General features: G+C 37.3%; 3 protein-coding genes across 11 annotated transcripts in view; all 3 read right to left on the minus strand.

The window, feature by feature from the left end:
* The window catches only part of Shab (potassium voltage-gated channel shaker cognate b), a 138,220-nt gene extending 135,258 nt beyond the window's left edge, over positions 1-2,962 (minus strand). For all 3 annotated transcript variants that reach the window (XM_087350349.1, XM_087350348.1, XM_087350345.1), the window contains exon 1: positions 2,682-2,962. The gene's annotated coding sequence lies outside the window, so the exon portion shown is untranslated. The remainder of the gene's footprint in view (positions 1-2,681) is intronic.
* Positions 2,963-5,433: 2,471 nt separating this feature from the next.
* Positions 5,434-9,301, minus strand: LOC110839376 (uncharacterized). Its single transcript, XM_022083540.2, has 2 exons — positions 8,144-9,301; positions 5,434-5,622 (listed from the first exon to the last, which is right to left on the minus strand). Exon 1 carries the CDS (start codon positions 8,856-8,858, stop codon positions 8,151-8,153), a length of 708 nt encoding a protein of 235 aa, XP_021939232.1. The 5' UTR covers positions 8,859-9,301; the 3' UTR covers positions 5,434-5,622; positions 8,144-8,150.
* Positions 9,302-10,160: 859 nt separating this feature from the next.
* The window catches only part of LOC110839344 (BTB/POZ domain-containing protein 2), a 49,702-nt gene continuing 43,127 nt past the window's right edge, over positions 10,161-16,735 (minus strand). For 6 of the 7 annotated variants that reach the window (XM_022083484.2, XM_022083467.2, XM_022083475.2 and 3 more), the window contains 2 exons: positions 15,502-15,708; positions 10,161-14,057 (listed from right to left, as the gene is read on the minus strand). In XM_022083484.2, the coding sequence (XP_021939176.1) occupies positions 13,016-14,057; positions 15,502-15,708 (1,249 nt within the window). In that variant the 3' untranslated portion in view covers positions 10,161-13,015. The remainder of the gene's footprint in view (positions 14,058-15,501; positions 15,709-16,735) is intronic. The other variant, XM_022083511.2, reaches the window with a different exon arrangement.

Here is a 16,735-nt window from a genome sequence, read left to right on the forward strand (position 1 = left end):
ATTACTCTATTTAGAAACCCTTATTACGCCATAAAGGCAGTTTGTTATTCTTTCAGTAGACATAAAAATGTTAGTCAAAATAAACTCGGATTATAGTGCCTGATACCATTGCCAAGTTTTCGATGCCTATCTAGTAGCAAACAGTGCCCAGAAGTTCGATTTGTAAATGGTATCTCCAACAAAGCACTGCAAGGAATGGTAACAGTACGCTGCAATACCGGCTGTTTTCAGGGTACATACGTACTTTGCGTACCTTTACCAAAAGGACAAGCAGACTCCGCTTGGGAATCTTCATAATTTATGCCCCCCCCCCCCCCCCCCCCCCCCGGTTAAGTTCAGCGTCTCTCACTACTCCTCAACTTTCTTTCTCTCTCTCTCTCTTTCATTCGGCTTCAAAGGGTTAATAATATCTGGTGACTTCAAATGAGATTGGCACTGGAGCAGGTTTTTACTAGAGTTCTCGGTTTTCCCTTGCTAATAATCGATCTACCAATTCGCCATACTCGGTTATTATAGCCGCTGAATTGCGAGACAGCCCTGACAAAGCATCACATTATCACCACACCCTCGGTCCAAAGCCAGGGGCTTTACCGAAGCCTTTTTTAAAAATATATTGCAAGCTCTTACTCTGTCTCACTCTTCCGACGTGCCACACTGTTTTAAGATTTTCGGAACGTATACGCCGTTTAGGGAAAAAATAGAGCGTCCCAAAAGATATATACACATTTTCAATGAATGAAATAAATTCATTTTAATAAACTAAACCATTACATACGTCAACATTGATACTTAGTGTATTAGCGAGTTTTGTGTAGGTATTCAAAATGACCAACGTTAGCATCGTGGCCTATTTGACAGCGGTGAGCGGCCACAAAAGTTTATTTTTGGGACATTCTGTAATATAAGTACACAAAAATTGTAAAATGTCACCATTACCCATTTTTAAAGAAGTGTGAAGAAACTTTTAGCTCCGTTAAAGATGACCGTCTTCTGGGTTGTTGCACCGTGTAGTCTGTTAGAAGTTTATCGACGTTTCAGAAGTGCTTGCTGCCCCCACCATCACCAGTAAACTTCTACCAGACCAGACGGCGCAAAAACTCAGAAGGCAATCATCTTCATACTCGCAGTCGTGAGAACCTCGAATCTCACATGGGCGTCAGTCCGGTTGGAAGTTTCTACGCGAAGCTAATGTGTGTACAAGCTCCTATTGCAAATTCTTGGCAGTGCAACACTTTCAGTTTTCTGTATGAAACGTAGTTTCACACAGACGAAAGGGCCCAGAAAATTATTTTACTTTGACTTCATTACAATGTCATAGACTATGTTTTACACTGTTCATTTAATGGAGTCAAATGAAACATTAGAAAGTATACTTATAAGTATAATGTTCCACGTTGACCTTTCAATTCTAAACTTCTTAATGTTAACACCATGGAACAGCTAGTCAAGTCCCTGTCTTTTATACAATGCAAAGTTCCATTACCGTATTCAAAACAGCCCGACACCCTCAGTCAACGTTCTCCCCTTAGGACTCAAGACCAAGTTTTATACCAATATAAATCGAATGGCAACCTTCGAACGAGTCCTGCCAAACGTCTACAATGATTCATAACTTTCAGAAGTAATTCTGAACTGGAACGGGCAACAAGGTCTAATCAGTTGAGGATGATGAAGCATGAAATTATAGTTTATTATATTTTAATAATTTTTACGCTTTAGATATGAGACGAGAACACACACACACACACACAATAAAATATTCCTGCCGATGTAAAACGGGACCAGTCAACTACTGGTACCTGGCGAAAGGGACGCGGCTGGCTATACAATGCAGTGCGTGCACAGCACACACACACTACACAAGCAAACGATACGCAGCGAAAACAGAACATGAAACCAATACAAGGATCTGATTACGCCGATACAAATTCAAGACAGCTAACTACAGACGGACAATTGTACCTTTAGCACATCCGCAATCGATGCAATAGGCATCAGAACGAAATGGGGGAAGTTATTAACAATGCAAACATAGGCCATATTGTAAAGCAAAACGTAAACTGAATCTCACGTTTGAAGTATTATTTAGTATTAATGCTATAGCAGATAATATAGGTGACAATAAAGAACATATATTATAGATTTTGTCGCGTTATATTGGATCGATTGTGTAAGTAATCACTGATAATTCAAACAGTTGTAAGGGGTAACAAATTCAGCGAACAGAATTCAGGTAACCTCCACACAACTATGTTAGTAAATTCATAGAGTATCCTCTCATTTAATGCATGTCACGACGTTGATTTCACCAGGAGACATGTTTCGGGCATAAGCAGTCCATCTTCAGACCTGAAGGCCTCATGCCCGAAACATGTTGCCTAGTGAAATCAACGTCATGACATGCGTTAAATGAAAGCATACTCCATGAATTCACTATCATGGTTGTGTGAAGACGGTCATTTGTAATAATAGTTAAATCCGCAACATAACGGTCCAATATAACCTCACATCGCGAACTGAAACAAATTTTAATTTTCGGTATGTGGCCTGAAGATAGTGGTTTCCCCAGAACCATTGTAACAAAAGTTAATGTCATTTAACAGTAACAAGCTGCGTTGAGTGTAATACTCTATTTGTAAGTAGTAAAAGATTATGATAATGACTGACCAATAATCACTCACCTGTTTCGTCGATGTTTCTCAAGCGGTGAAATGCCGAGGCCTGTTGTATCGTAGCAACTGCTAGTCTCTTCATCAAACGCTGTTTCTTTGTTTGCTTGTATATTTCATTTCCGACGATTGTTATACGAAAATCAGATTAACCACTAAGGATGGCAAAAGAAACATAAACAAAATGAAGACCGGACCGCACTTCCTTCCGCGCTTGTTGATAGAATGCCGAGGCGAAACTGCTCGCACATTGCTCGCTGCTCCACTGCTGTTAAGTACATTCGTCCACCATGACTATGGGGGGGGGGGGGGGGGATGGGGGGAAGCAGACACACAACCGACCGAGCAAGCGACCGAGGCGCTAGCTACTTGCTGATTCTAGCGTCACGATGCCGACGTCGTTGTGAAGCGTTGCAACGGCACCGTTATGGCCACATGCCAATAACATGTATCAACATTACCACAACCCCAGTTTGAAATCATTGTACATGTTTCTTACTAAATAGTATACTGAGCTACACTTACGATGCATGACAATGGCAAGTGCAGTTCAAATGTTCCATGTCCGTTGTCCGTACACAGTTTGTCAGCATCCTCTTTATTATCCTCTTCTATTTGACAGTCACATACTTCACACATTGGCCTAATAAACGACTAATAAAGAATGGAAGAAACGAGCTAAAACAAACAATACTGTAGGAAGGAGATAGAAGAAAACTGGTTATTTTATTGTTGAATTTTAAAACGAAAATCATCCAGTCACGTGTTAGGTGACGTGTTCTGTTACAGATTCATGCCATCTCTTCAGTCATTTCTCGAAACTTCTTCCCCCACAGACTTGCATACCATAATTCGTTTCGGTCTTGATTTCGTTGATGATATAATTAGTCTGTAAACCTGCATTTCTACCCATAAATTTAATTTCTTATGCTGATAGCCTCTTTTCACATTCTTTTCTAACATTCGTGTTTAACAGCAAACAAACACGAAAGAAGAACGGAAACATGGGCGGATAGATGGAAACAGAAGGAAGAAAGATGGAAATAAAAAATGAAAGGAAGAGGTAAACGACTGATTTTAGTATTTAACTTCATGTAAACAGTCATAGCAAAGCTAACAATCGCTCAGCTAGTCAATACAGACAGCGCCTTTTTTGCAACCAAAAAATCCGAATACGTTCTACCATTAAAAAGACAAATAAACAGATAAGCGTACGTAATAATTAGTAGACAAAAATTCAATGCTCAAAAACTTTGGTTTTATATTTAAGTTTCCACAGAACACAAAGCCCAAGATGCTGTACCGTGATCTGCTTGAAAGCTGTGTAAAGTCTATCGGGAAACCCGCCAGGTCTCCACTCAGTTCTAACGTCATATATCAGTGCAGGATGGTTATGACGGAGCAGTTTTTGCCGATTTTCTACTTCTAAAATACTAACTAACCGTATAAGGCATCCTACAGCCAGAAATGTGTCTTCCCCCCCCCCCCCCCCCATAAAAAGTACAATACTTACTTGGCAATAGGCCCTTTGGAAATCACCCAGACGATTGCTACATGTATTTTTGTTTCTACCACATTGCCCTTCGTCCATTCCGGTTCCTTATACGAAACGCATATATTCACTGGCCTAAAAAACAGATGAGGTAATCTCTCCAACTTTGTCACTAAACTTGGCTACCAAATTCTGTCTGTAGCAGGGGTAAGGAAATCGCGTAAGTGGAAAAATCCCGACACAAGTTGTCGACGATTGCACAGGATGTAAGATAAGTGGCCTGCTTTCCTTCAGAGCCTTCAATGTATTTGATGAGGTTCGCTGGAATGATAAATTATGGATCTACATAATTTAATAATTAAATTCTATACACAATATCCACTAGAACATAATTCAAAATGAGTTTAATTCGTCATATTAACCTCAAAGTTTCGCATAGTCATCGTGTTTTAAGTACACATTCCGACTACGTTTAGTTCGCAACATAACCTTAAAATTCCCTAACATTTTTAACAAGTGATATTTTAGTCTAGTTTATCCACCCTTTCTTTAACAATTGTTATGCCCCTATTTTTAGATAATGCAGTTACAGTAAACAATTCGTTATAACAACTTAACAGTTAATGTTAACCAATTCGTTAATGTCAGAATGACCCTGACTGTTATACCGCCCAAAAATATTCAAAATTAAAACATGGGATAGTACGCATTAACGGCTTGAGAGAAGGAACGGCGTAAATCACATCACATTCCGATTGCATTAACCCAGTGGTTCTTAACCTCTGGGTCGCTACAAAAAATGAGTGCCCATGTTAACTTGAGTGGGTCGCCAATGGTCTAAATAAAATGTGAATATTAATCGAGACTTAGTTCGAAAGGTATGGAAGATGAGTTTTTTGTTTTTTCCGGCCGTTAGAAAGCACCGCAACTTTTAAAGATTGTTGTAAAATGGCAGATTCCTACCTCAAAAAATGATTTAATTGGAATCAGTGCCCTAGCTACGTCCTGAAGAAGGAATCGGTTGAGTGGGTTGCTAATGACGTCAACCACCGTCTATGGCTAATGTAAGTACGCTAAAGATGCTGAAACTGATAAAAAGATAATATGCCATGTATTTTATTATAAATTTTGTCACACTACTACTAGTACTACCACCACCACTGAATAGTCATATATTTCAGACATATTTTCTGGCATAGCATTCTATCTATACACACAAAACCAAACACTGAAAATTGGTTATTATCGGCTTTGTTCACATAGAAGAACATGTTAAAATTTTTAAGTTGTTTATTTAACTTACTGAACAAAAGAGCAAACTAGTATTATACATACATGATTACATGTGAATGTAACTGAAATACACATTATGAACACACCATTTTGTGTACAGAAGCTTTCCTTTTGCAGCAGTACAATTCTTCTTAATAAAAATTACATATCTGTGCTCCTCCATGACACCTGTTAAAATAAACATGTAAATATTACACACAACGAATATTTAATATTCAGCAGCCATCAGCTAAAAACTCTGGGTGACTAATAGTCAAGAGATTCTGATCTGATTCTCAGAACAGAGCCCAGATACTATCTAGACAGTTTCCTTTGTTTTCCTCAGTCCATCTGCACAAATTCTGTGATAGCACCTTAAAATGAAGGGTAAATACAGTCTATAGATATGGAGGATAGTTGCAAATATGAGGGTGAGTCAAATGAAAACCGAAAACTGAGATAAAAATTCGAAATATCGCGCCATTGTCCTATAAGTTGGCAGACATGTTACCAATGCTATAAAGAGTATCCTATAGGTGGTAGTATAATGCAGACAAACAGAACGCCATCACAGTGCCAATTTGAAAATGGCTGCTCCACTAGTTACGTGCACGAAAGAAGAACAACGTTCTGTAATTCGTTTTTTGATCAGTGAAGAATCTTAAACAATCATCTTCGACCTGCAGTCAGATCAAAGCGACGTGGACTTTTGACTAGAGGTGTCCTTGACATGACAATGCTCGGCACCACTCTGCCGGTGCAACAGTTGCAACAATCAAAGACTTGCACTTTGAGTGTCTTCCACATCCGCCATACTCACCAGACCTAGCCCTAAGTGATTACCACATGTTTGGGCCACTCAAAGAGGCGATGGGAGGAAAGAAGTTCCGTTCTGATGAAGAGGTACAGCAGGCGGTGCATGAGTGGTTGTGCAGACAACCACAAGAATTTTTTTCTAGAGGAATCCATACACTTCGTAAACGCTGGAGGGCCTGTATTGAACGAAATGGAGACTATGTAGAAAAATGATATAGTTGTGTACCGCTTTCACTCAATAAATTAAATTTAAAAAAAAATTACGGTTTTCATTTGACTCACCCTCGTATACAGAAAGATTAAAAAACTCAAGGTCTCAACTAAACAGTCACTCTTCTTCCTCATCCTCAGGGTACTGCAGATGGTTCTCAAAACGTTGGTGTTTCCTTCATTAAACCACCTTACGCAGCTGGTAGCCCGAGAAGAATTCATTATATTTAGCCACAGTAAAAGCTTCAGATCATACAACTGTATTCCCATTGTACCCATGAGCCAAGAAACTCTACCTGGCACTATTTTTGAAAACTAACATCAAATTTTCATTCTCTTCAACAATACATATATGCTGAAATGTAAATGTTCTTGAAGTATGCACAAATTCCTACCGAGTTACATATTTTAAATTTGCTTCTACAACAGCTTGTATCTGACACAATTTTTACCTGGAAAACTTACATTTTACAGTATGGATTTTAAAGTCAATACCATGTGCATACGGCAGCGGACAACATAAAAATCATCACTTTTTTTAAATCCTTTATAGAGTAAAGAAAATACTTTCACAGGCCTGGTTACAAGTGGTCTCAGACCGGATGTGGCCAATAGCTTGCGATTTGACCACGCTGATCCAGACAATTACATTTACTTTATTCGAAAACAGCAAAATAGTTAACTTATATTTTCATGAGCCACTCACTTTATACAAATTCAGCTTTCAATACTTAATCGCTTCAAAACGTCTTCCAAATTATACCTCTGAGGTGATCTCCCTATAAGACCCCATTTCCTCATCAATTAATACAATACATAGAACAAATGTATGCACAGCATCAACTTTCTGTAACAGAATTGTCACACTATGGGAACTCCACATTATTTTTAATTACAATGTAAAAGAATTGGCTGACAGATTAATTCTACAGTTATTCAATATATACTTCAAGCCATACAGGTTATGTAGTATCAAATGATAGAAAGACAGTAAATGAAGAATAGGAAATGACAAATAAACATACATCTGTTGCTTGTTTTCGGATACTATCAAATCATTTAGTCAGATGGATTGTGAAAAATCACAAAAAATCTCAGCCACAGCAATCAGTCTACAGAATGAGATCCAAACCTAAGAACCTCCTGAATAAAATGTCAAAGTTAACCACTCAACTCAAAATTATTTAGTCAAAATAACAGGTTTTTAAAGAATTCACATCAGAGACCTTTCTGTTATGGAGGATAACAATCATTTGGCTAGGGCTAATATAATTCAGTTAATACTTTACGTCAGTTGTGCAGCCATTACGTCTCAGTACTTTGATTTACCTATCTATATTTTTACTACTGGCAAGATAGTTTTCCAGGAGACAGTGTACTTCATTCTTAACCCAAAGATAATTCTATAAAATGTCATTAAATGGTTACCTCTGCACTGTACAGAGCGAGGGAACACAAGTAATAACAACTGTCAAAACGAAAGTTATTAAAAATTATGACTTCTAAATTTCTGTACTTATAAATATTGTTTAAAAACTACAGCTACACCTACACCTACAGCTACACATATATTCAAAGATAAATTTATGATACATTTACTCAGTCACATCACAGTCATATACTTACAGTTATACTTTTCTTCATAATCTTTTCTCTTTAAATGCAATGAATATCTAATATTCACCTGTGATCTACTCGCCCTCATCTTCTTCCATCAAATGTTGTAGTTTTATTTTTGATGAGATGTTCTCATTCTGAGGTAAATGATCAGGTTTTTCATGTTTCCTTGTGTCCTTCTTCTTTGTCATGCCAACGACATACTCTGGCATTATAAGTTTTGAGCTTCGAAAAGATGGTTTTTCAATTTCATTGGCTCTGCTATCTACACTTTTCATGCCAATAGATGTACCATATTGTGAAAGAAGTATGGCTTTGTTTTTCGGTTGCTTGAATGTTATTTGACAATCATCAACTTCCATTTTTTCTTGGCTCTTACGTGCCTGCATTTCTTTAAGAAAGGATAATGCTGCTGCTGTATTGCTCTGTTCAGACATGTCCTCCTGAGACACATCCCCTAAGCTATATTTAATCCATTTATGTGGATTTCTGTGGTAGTCTGGAACGCTTTTGTTCTTAAAACGTGGAGGAGGTACATCTGGCCTTTTGAAAATGCTCTCTTTACCTCTGAACTGTTTCATTGCCGATCTACATCTTTTGCGGGATGGTACACTGTTCCCAGCACAGACAATATTACTGTGACTACGGTGATCTAATTCTTGTTGTCGTTCATTCCTTTCCTTCTCAGCCACTGTCAATTTGTCAAAAATGTTTTTCTGTCTATCAGTAAAACTCACATCTCCACCTTTAATAAAAAACGTTGGATCTTCATAACCAACCATGACGGAATCAAATTAATATTATTATTTTACATGAAACTTTAAGAAAATTTAAATGTCAAAACACTTGAATTTAAGCAACTGCAACTGTTGAAATTATCAGCAACAACCTAACCCTCCATCACACTCTCGTAACACTGGCGTGATGTTAGAAATTCATTCAACTAGTCGATTGTAGAATCGCAAATACAGATGTTGCACAATATCGAATATTAACTTAGTTGGAACGTAACTATCAACGTTTCAGAATAACAAAATCCACACAGATTCAGGAGACTACCTAATGTCACAGTGCACCAGACCACTAATATAGCTTCATACCCGACTCTTGTCTGAACTACTGAAAAAGCGTCAAATAAACAATATGCAACAATAGCTTCATTACATTTCTCACCGTGGTGTTTACAGACCATCTGTGGCACAGGTAATACTAACTTATGATCGGTGGTATGGAGCTCACTCGAGTAGTATTTATAGCAGACTAATCAGGAATTTAACTGTGGTGGGGGTTAGGGGCACGATGTTTAACTTGAGTATGCTGGATCAAGGGAGTTTAGTTGGGAGTTGTAAGTCCTCACTACGAAAGGGTGGCGTGTTATGAAATATTACGTACCAACCAAAACTCTTTTGACAGAGTTGCTTGGTGGGATATTCTCCCACCAGAATAGCCTATAGAATTAATTAGAGCTTTTCGCCAAGACTAAATTCCCTTTATAGTTTTAAGGCACTGTTTTGCATTTCCAGTGACGCGTTTCGTGCACAGGACTTCCCCCACTTATATTTTTGGTTGGTCTAGTTATTTGTTTTTTAAACGACACTTTTTCAGTAGATCTGTTTATGTAGTGTAAAATGAGAGGATGATTGTGAATAATGAATTGGAAAAGATGTGAAAAGAAGTGGTCGTGGCCCAAGTTAAAATACTATGTCGGCATTTGACCATTGGGACTGAGGAATACCTCGAAAACACCGGTCAGTATAGCCAGGAAGTTGGTCTGGAAGTAAACAGAGAAATTTTAGGTGTGGTATATATTCATGTTTTGTCTAAAAATGCAGCAGAACTTATTTGAGGAGATTGTAACCATCTAGCTGTTCCATCCCTGAAAGCATATTCATTTCATTAAGTCTGATGAGGGTAACCACTAAAATTATCAGAAAAATTCCATTCTTCCTATTTGCAAATTAGGTCAGGTAAGATGGAAGAGGGCAAGGTGTGATTTTGAGTAACAGGCTGTAATCAGTTGCTAAGATAATGTGGCTTTGAATGAAATGAGGTCAGTAATACATGAAGAATATGAGAAGAAACAGTCTTGGGCGATTTCTATATCCTGAATGAACGCATAAAACTAGTGTGGACAAAATTACAAGCTTAATCAATCCAAATCAAATTATCACTATACAATCCTTTTGCTCCCTTATGGTTGTCTTACATAAATATTCAGTTATTATGAAAGATGAATCATGACCATATCTTACATGCTTTCTCCAGTGTCTCTATTTCAGCTACTAGCGTGATAATTTCATCAGGCCTGTCATGGTCAGGACATTCCAATGTACTTGTTGGTTCTGTATGACTGATAGCACTACCCATGATCTGCTTTTGCCACAGCAGAGGTCTTGCACACTTCAACCTATATAGACCTTCAGGTGCCAGCCTTTCACATACACAGCACAAATTATGCCTGGAAGTACCATTGTTAACTACTGCAAGTCAATTAAAAGTTTTTCATTGCATTTTTGTCAATGAGCTGCCTTCTTTCTCATAACATGTTTCTACTTAAAGTCATTCAACTTCAGTCCTGATTAATATCTACCACATGTGAAAATTTTTGTCACTATTTATCTTCCCTTACTCATTACTACCAATGAGCCAAGGAAACCTACCTACATACGATGCTCCCATACACGTGCACACAGCAGATTTCAACTGTTCCAGCATCCAGTAGATCTCACTACAAAAGGTAAATAAATCATCTGGAGAAAAATCACAAAACCTTCAATAAACGGGATCCCTGAAATGTTGGTTTTGTCTTTTAACCATTTGACAGCGCTAATCACCTGAGATTTTATTAAGAAACTTTCTTTCTCTTTTTCAACCACATAACATTTTAAAAACCTTAAATCATCAAAAATATGCAGACTATTACTGTAACAAGTTTTCACTGTGCATCTCTTTGTATTTCATGAATTCAGGTAAGTGGCACAATCCAAATAAAGTTATTACCTTTCTGTTATATTTGTCACTGGTATATTTGACAAATGTATAGCAGTTACAACTCAATTACAATCCATACTTACTCCAGTTTGCATAGCAACTGAACTGTAGTGTGACTAGGTTTCAGACTGTTGGTATCTACATAAAACATTAATTACGTTAGCAGCTACTGAAGTCAACAAGTACAAATGCATTTTTCAATGGCCGTATAAAACAAGTACAAAATTGTCAACCAACAAATTTACAAAAATGTTTTAACCTATATTATTAACATAATCACAAGAATATAAGGAGCATGGCAATTTTAAGAAACTTTTAATAAAGCACCGATAGATAAAACATTTATCACATATTTTTCAAGTAAATGAATATTCACAAAATTTATGTGGTGCCTGCACCTTGCTCTCATTAGAACTATTTATATGTCTATCCAATTTTAAGCATTTTGATGGATCTTCCTATATTTATGTCTGTAACTAGTCAACGTGGATGCAGTTCTTGTCCAAATGCAGAAGATTTAATTTAGAAAAAGAAAAACACGTAATCTATGGTGTGATGTCACTGAACTGGAGAGGGTTAAGTTCAAAACTCAACAGAAATATCTTCATTATCTGTTTGCAAGTTAATTTACATATATATATATATATGACACTATACTACAATGTGAACAATGTTGCATAAAGCAATCTTGGATATTACATAATGAGGAACTTATACAGGTTACCTAGTATTGACAGAATATAGATAGGTTATGGTTGGCATGGCATGTGGCTAGGATGGGCAAGACAAGAAATATAAGGTGTTTTGGTAAGAAAATCTTTTTGAAAATTACCATTTATAATATAAATAACGAGATGGAAGGATGATCAATTAAAGGGAAGTACAGGAAGATGAAAGCATCAAAGGATCAAATTTAGTGGCAGTGTTGAACTTTTGAATTCTACTACCTGAGTTATTACAATACAATTTAATGCAAAGCCGACTGCTGACTGTATTTAATTGAGGGCAATAGATTGACCATATATCCTAATTACCACTACCAGACATGTTAAACAGACATCCAAATATACAGTACTTGCATAAAATATGTTCTCGGAACAATAACAGGTATGTTTGTTTCATAAAGTGAGTACAAATTCTGATGCTTAATTCACTGGCATATTAAGCGGCACAGTTCCACATGGATGTTTAATATTCATGTTGTACTGCAGCGTGATCCAACAGCATAATTGTTCATTGAGACGAAATAACTGTCCATTAAGATAAAACATTATGCTTTACATATATACAGTAGTTCCAGTATAACAAATCAATAGACTGGAAATCCTTAACATAATAAGTATTAAAGTACTGTCAGTGCAGACATATCTTCCAGTGCATAATTACTCAGGAATTTTAAAAAGCAAATTTCATGCATCAATGTAAATAAATGGAATACTGGAATGATCCATCAAATGCAGATTGTTTACATATTCAGGTCCATACAACTATCAATCAACAACGTACAATAGACTGTTTACACTTTCAAAAACAATCATTATGGTAACATTTATTAGTTTTTGTATTCAATAATAATATCTCTATAAATTTTGGGTTAATCACAGCACAAAATGACGTTATCTCATCTCTGATCTTGGCCACTAGACATGGGCGGGTCAACAAAGAAAATACAGATGTTCACTCACATTAAAATGACATTTTGAATACATAATGCAAGATCTCCCAAATTAAAATTGAAGCATCATATTTTAAAAAAGTACTTTATAAGTGTCAAAAGGCAACAATAAATATTATGTATCTTTAACCGACACAGAACTGAGGACGTATGAGAATGTGCTTCGGCAATGTAGCGTGTTTAGAATACTGCATCAAGCAATTTAAGTAACATTTATAATTTTTACATCTATGAGATGAATAAATAAAGCAGTATAATAAAGTATGAAAGCTGTCAGTCAAACACACATGACAGAGCACTGAAAACGCACTGTGCAATGCAAGAACCAGTACTCTGTTTGTGACCCTCGAGATTGCCTCTCTCTGGAGAACAACTTTTGCTCTTTTGCTTCTTTTGCTTCTTAGCATCTTTCTTGCCATATCCCTTTCCCACCCACCTTCTTGTATTTCCTGACTGAGAACCATTTCCTTGTGATATCGCTATATTAAGATCAGAACATTCGAGGTTTGATCTCTGGCTAAGAGGAATAGGCTGGCCTCGAGCTCTGTTTCTTGGCGTTCGCATTCGAGGTATGACGTTTGAAAGACATGGGTTTTCAGGAACTGGATGATGAAGAATGTGCCCCAGAATCATATTAATCTCACGTTGGTTTAGCAGTCCACTTTGCATTGGACCTGCCAAGAACTCTTCGGAACTCATAAGCAAATATCGAACAGCATACAAAGTCTCTTCACCAAGAACAGCACGTTTGTTCTCTGCCGACAACTCCAGTCTCCTCCTCTTACATTCACGATTACACCACCTGACCAAGGCATCAAAAAGGATACTTTCCAAGGGTACAGTAAGCGTCTCCCTCTCGGCGATGAGTCTAAGTCCATCGAGATCCAAATCTTCTAATTGTTCTTGTTCCAAAACTTCTTTAGTATGCATATCAATATAATACAGGCAGTTATGCTGAAGTGCGCCACAGTATGACATTGCGTCGGTGATGTCTTCACTGCCAGCAGGCAAAAACTGGTAACCTTCAACTGAGACTGATGGGATATGGCTCCCACAAGCGGTGGCCTCCATAGGAGGTGCTGATGGACCGGCAGAAGACGAGTTATCTTGAATGTTTCTATGTGATGAAACTGTGGGGTCGTAGTAGATGCGAAGGTGACTGTAAACCTCTAGTACTGAGGAACTGTCCAGCTGAGAATCGAGATACAGAACACATATCTTCACCAGACCACCACACTGATATTTGAAAGCAGCATACAGTGTGTGCAGTGCTGTGGGCACAGACTGTAATTGAACTGCTTCCTTATACAAATACCTGGAAAAACAAAAATCAACAAAGACTGGTTAATGGAGAGTATTGTACGTTGTGCCCGAGCTAAATCACCATTTGTATTAAATGTAGTATTAGTAGTAAGTTTATGTGCTTCAACTGTTTTCACCTACTTTATGTGAAACAAACATATTTTCTTTTTAATTTAATTTCAAATTACAGAACTTATCTTACACTTATTAACAACAAAATTGAATTAGATCTGTGCTCCCACTTTGTCCCAGGAGGAGCACATTAAATGACATGAGTCCATTTTTTTAAAAGAACTCTGATATTGCATCCATGGCAATCACCAAGAATAAATGCATTGTTTAAAAAAGACAGTCAAAGCCTTTACTTCACATAGACACTCTTAGCTACTATCAGTTCTTTGCAACACTGAATTCATGTTATTTTACTATTAAGTTTTGACCATGAAAGAGAATACTGAAAATCCACAGTGCCTCAAGTAGATGACTTTAGCAGTGAAAAGACGCACTTAATTACCATATTATCCGTGATCGTCTTTGCATGCAAATAATTTTTGATATACGTGTTATTGATAATGAACAAGCAATTTTTGTATGCAAGCTAATAATAATATTATTGTGGTCTTCTATCATTTGTAATGAGGTATTTTAAATTAAGATGTCTACATTTTTGTAGGATACTTTCTTTAATATAATTTGATTACTTTGTTGCATTTCTTACAGAACTTATGCTTTTTAATTGCATTTGCAGTTACGAACTTATTAAGAATCTTAATATGGGAATTAATTTTTTAAAGAAAAATACTAGTTAATAAGCAATTATCTGCAAGTTTAATGCATTTTAACACATTTTGAAATTTCTTTCATTACGTAAAGTATATTCTTTTCTAAATATTACATCAGATGCCTTTTAAGAGAGTATTATCGAGTTTTGTGAAGAAATACAACAATAATGTTTTTTCAAGTGAAATCACCAGTTCTCTGCAAGGTAAAGAAACACACTTTTACTTATTGTTCACACTTTATTAATTTCTTTGCAGCCCTCAACAAAGGTACGAATAGTTGATGTTTTGACAACAATGGAAAGACTGCTGACTGCTCTTATAGGGCGTGAAGTCGTAAGCTGCATTTAATTTGCTCAGGATACAGTACAGTAACATGTTATGAGTTTCTGAATTTCGTAAAATTGAAATAAATTTCTTGACCACTTGAAAGTCTGTCAGCTTTTCAAGGATCCTGCTCAGTGCAGTTTCTTAATGACATTCCGTTAACCTAACACATTTTGTTTTCAGGCTTTATTGAATAGATTTTAATTATACTGTAAACTATGGTATCTCAGTCAGTAAAGTCAATAGCCATTATTTGGATAATCTGAGCTCAATCTGTAACATAAGTTCTTCTTTCCCACTGCCTCCAACCCTGTATTGAACTGCAGATTATAGAAACTTTCGTTTACTTACCGCAGGAGATTTTCGAAGGCTCGGCCATCGACATCCTCAATGGGAATGGTTGTGGTATCTCTAGAGGCCATGGGACCATTCAACATTGCTTGAAAAACTGGATTAGCAGCTGCTAGGACAGCCCTATGACCAGGGAAACGCCACTGTTCTGGTCCCACAAGAAAGATGACATCACTGCCAGCCTCACTGTCAAACAGAGAGTCCCACCTGAACAGAGAACATGAGTCGCTCTAACAGATATTGGAAAGGGCAGATCAACAGTCCCAGCCAAATGCCAAGTCATTAAGAATAGTAACTGAGCTGCACCACACTTAATGGTACCTGCACCTTGTCGTGGTGGTGGGGCTTGAGTACCTCAGCTACTGGTAGGGCCTCCCTAGCCAGACTGGTTGAGGGGGAAGGGTCAGACTAAGACAGGTACCCTGGTCCTCCAGGGTGGGGGTTGGTCGCAAGGCTAACAACCTTGCACCGTAAAAAGGAAGATGTTTCGAAACCTCGATCAAAGCCTCGGACAGACGGACCTAACAGAGAACCAAATTGAAGAGGAGAACTGAGGAGGCCATGGACCGAATACGGACCGGAGACCCAAAAGATGAAGAAGAACGAGGAGGAGGCCATAAAATTTGGTACATGGAACATCTACTAAAATGTCAACACATTCCAATCTGATTAAAATCTGATGATAAAAATTGACTCTTTACATTAAGACGTGCACGTGTTTCTGTCTATGGAAATAACTGTATGGAATTTTCAAGCTACATTAACTGACATTTTAACTCCAGCATATAGGCTTGTGTTCAGTAGTACATTAAAATCAGTCATAAATTTTAGGCCAGTATAGCCCAGGCTGTAAAATGACTGGCTTCAAGTTACATGATTTGGATTAGATTTCTAGAACCCAAAGAGCCTCATCCCAAAGGTCGAAGTGGTCAGAGTGAAGCTGACCACTTGAAGCAGTCTATTACACGTGTTAAGAATGTTCGGATACTTACCCCTATTCTTCTCATATGTCCTTAAAATACGGTGCTTAGACACACAATTTATTCATCACCAAGATAATTCAGTTGATGGAACATGATTTTAATGTACTTGAAATATATGAACATTCATGTACATATCCCATGCTTTCTCTCCCAAGTATAATTGAAGAGGGTAATTATTCATCCAACCCTCAAGCTAAGTGAAATAGCTCCATGGAACAGAGTTCTTATTGAGAAGCTAACAGTCGCTCAGC

This window comes from Zootermopsis nevadensis, unplaced genomic scaffold, assembly GCF_977971745.1.
Source record: "Zootermopsis nevadensis isolate Lab colony 2312 unplaced genomic scaffold, Znev_1.0 Znev_ptg000017l, whole genome shotgun sequence".
In the NCBI taxonomy this organism is placed as follows: Eukaryota; Metazoa; Arthropoda; class Insecta; order Blattodea; family Termopsidae; genus Zootermopsis; species Zootermopsis nevadensis.

What these genes read in the sequence shown, in the direction of transcription:
- LOC110839376 (XM_022083540.2), bottom strand. Translation starts at nt 8,858, where the DNA reads ATGGTTGGTTATGAAGATCCAACGTTTTTTATTAAAGGTGGAGATGTG.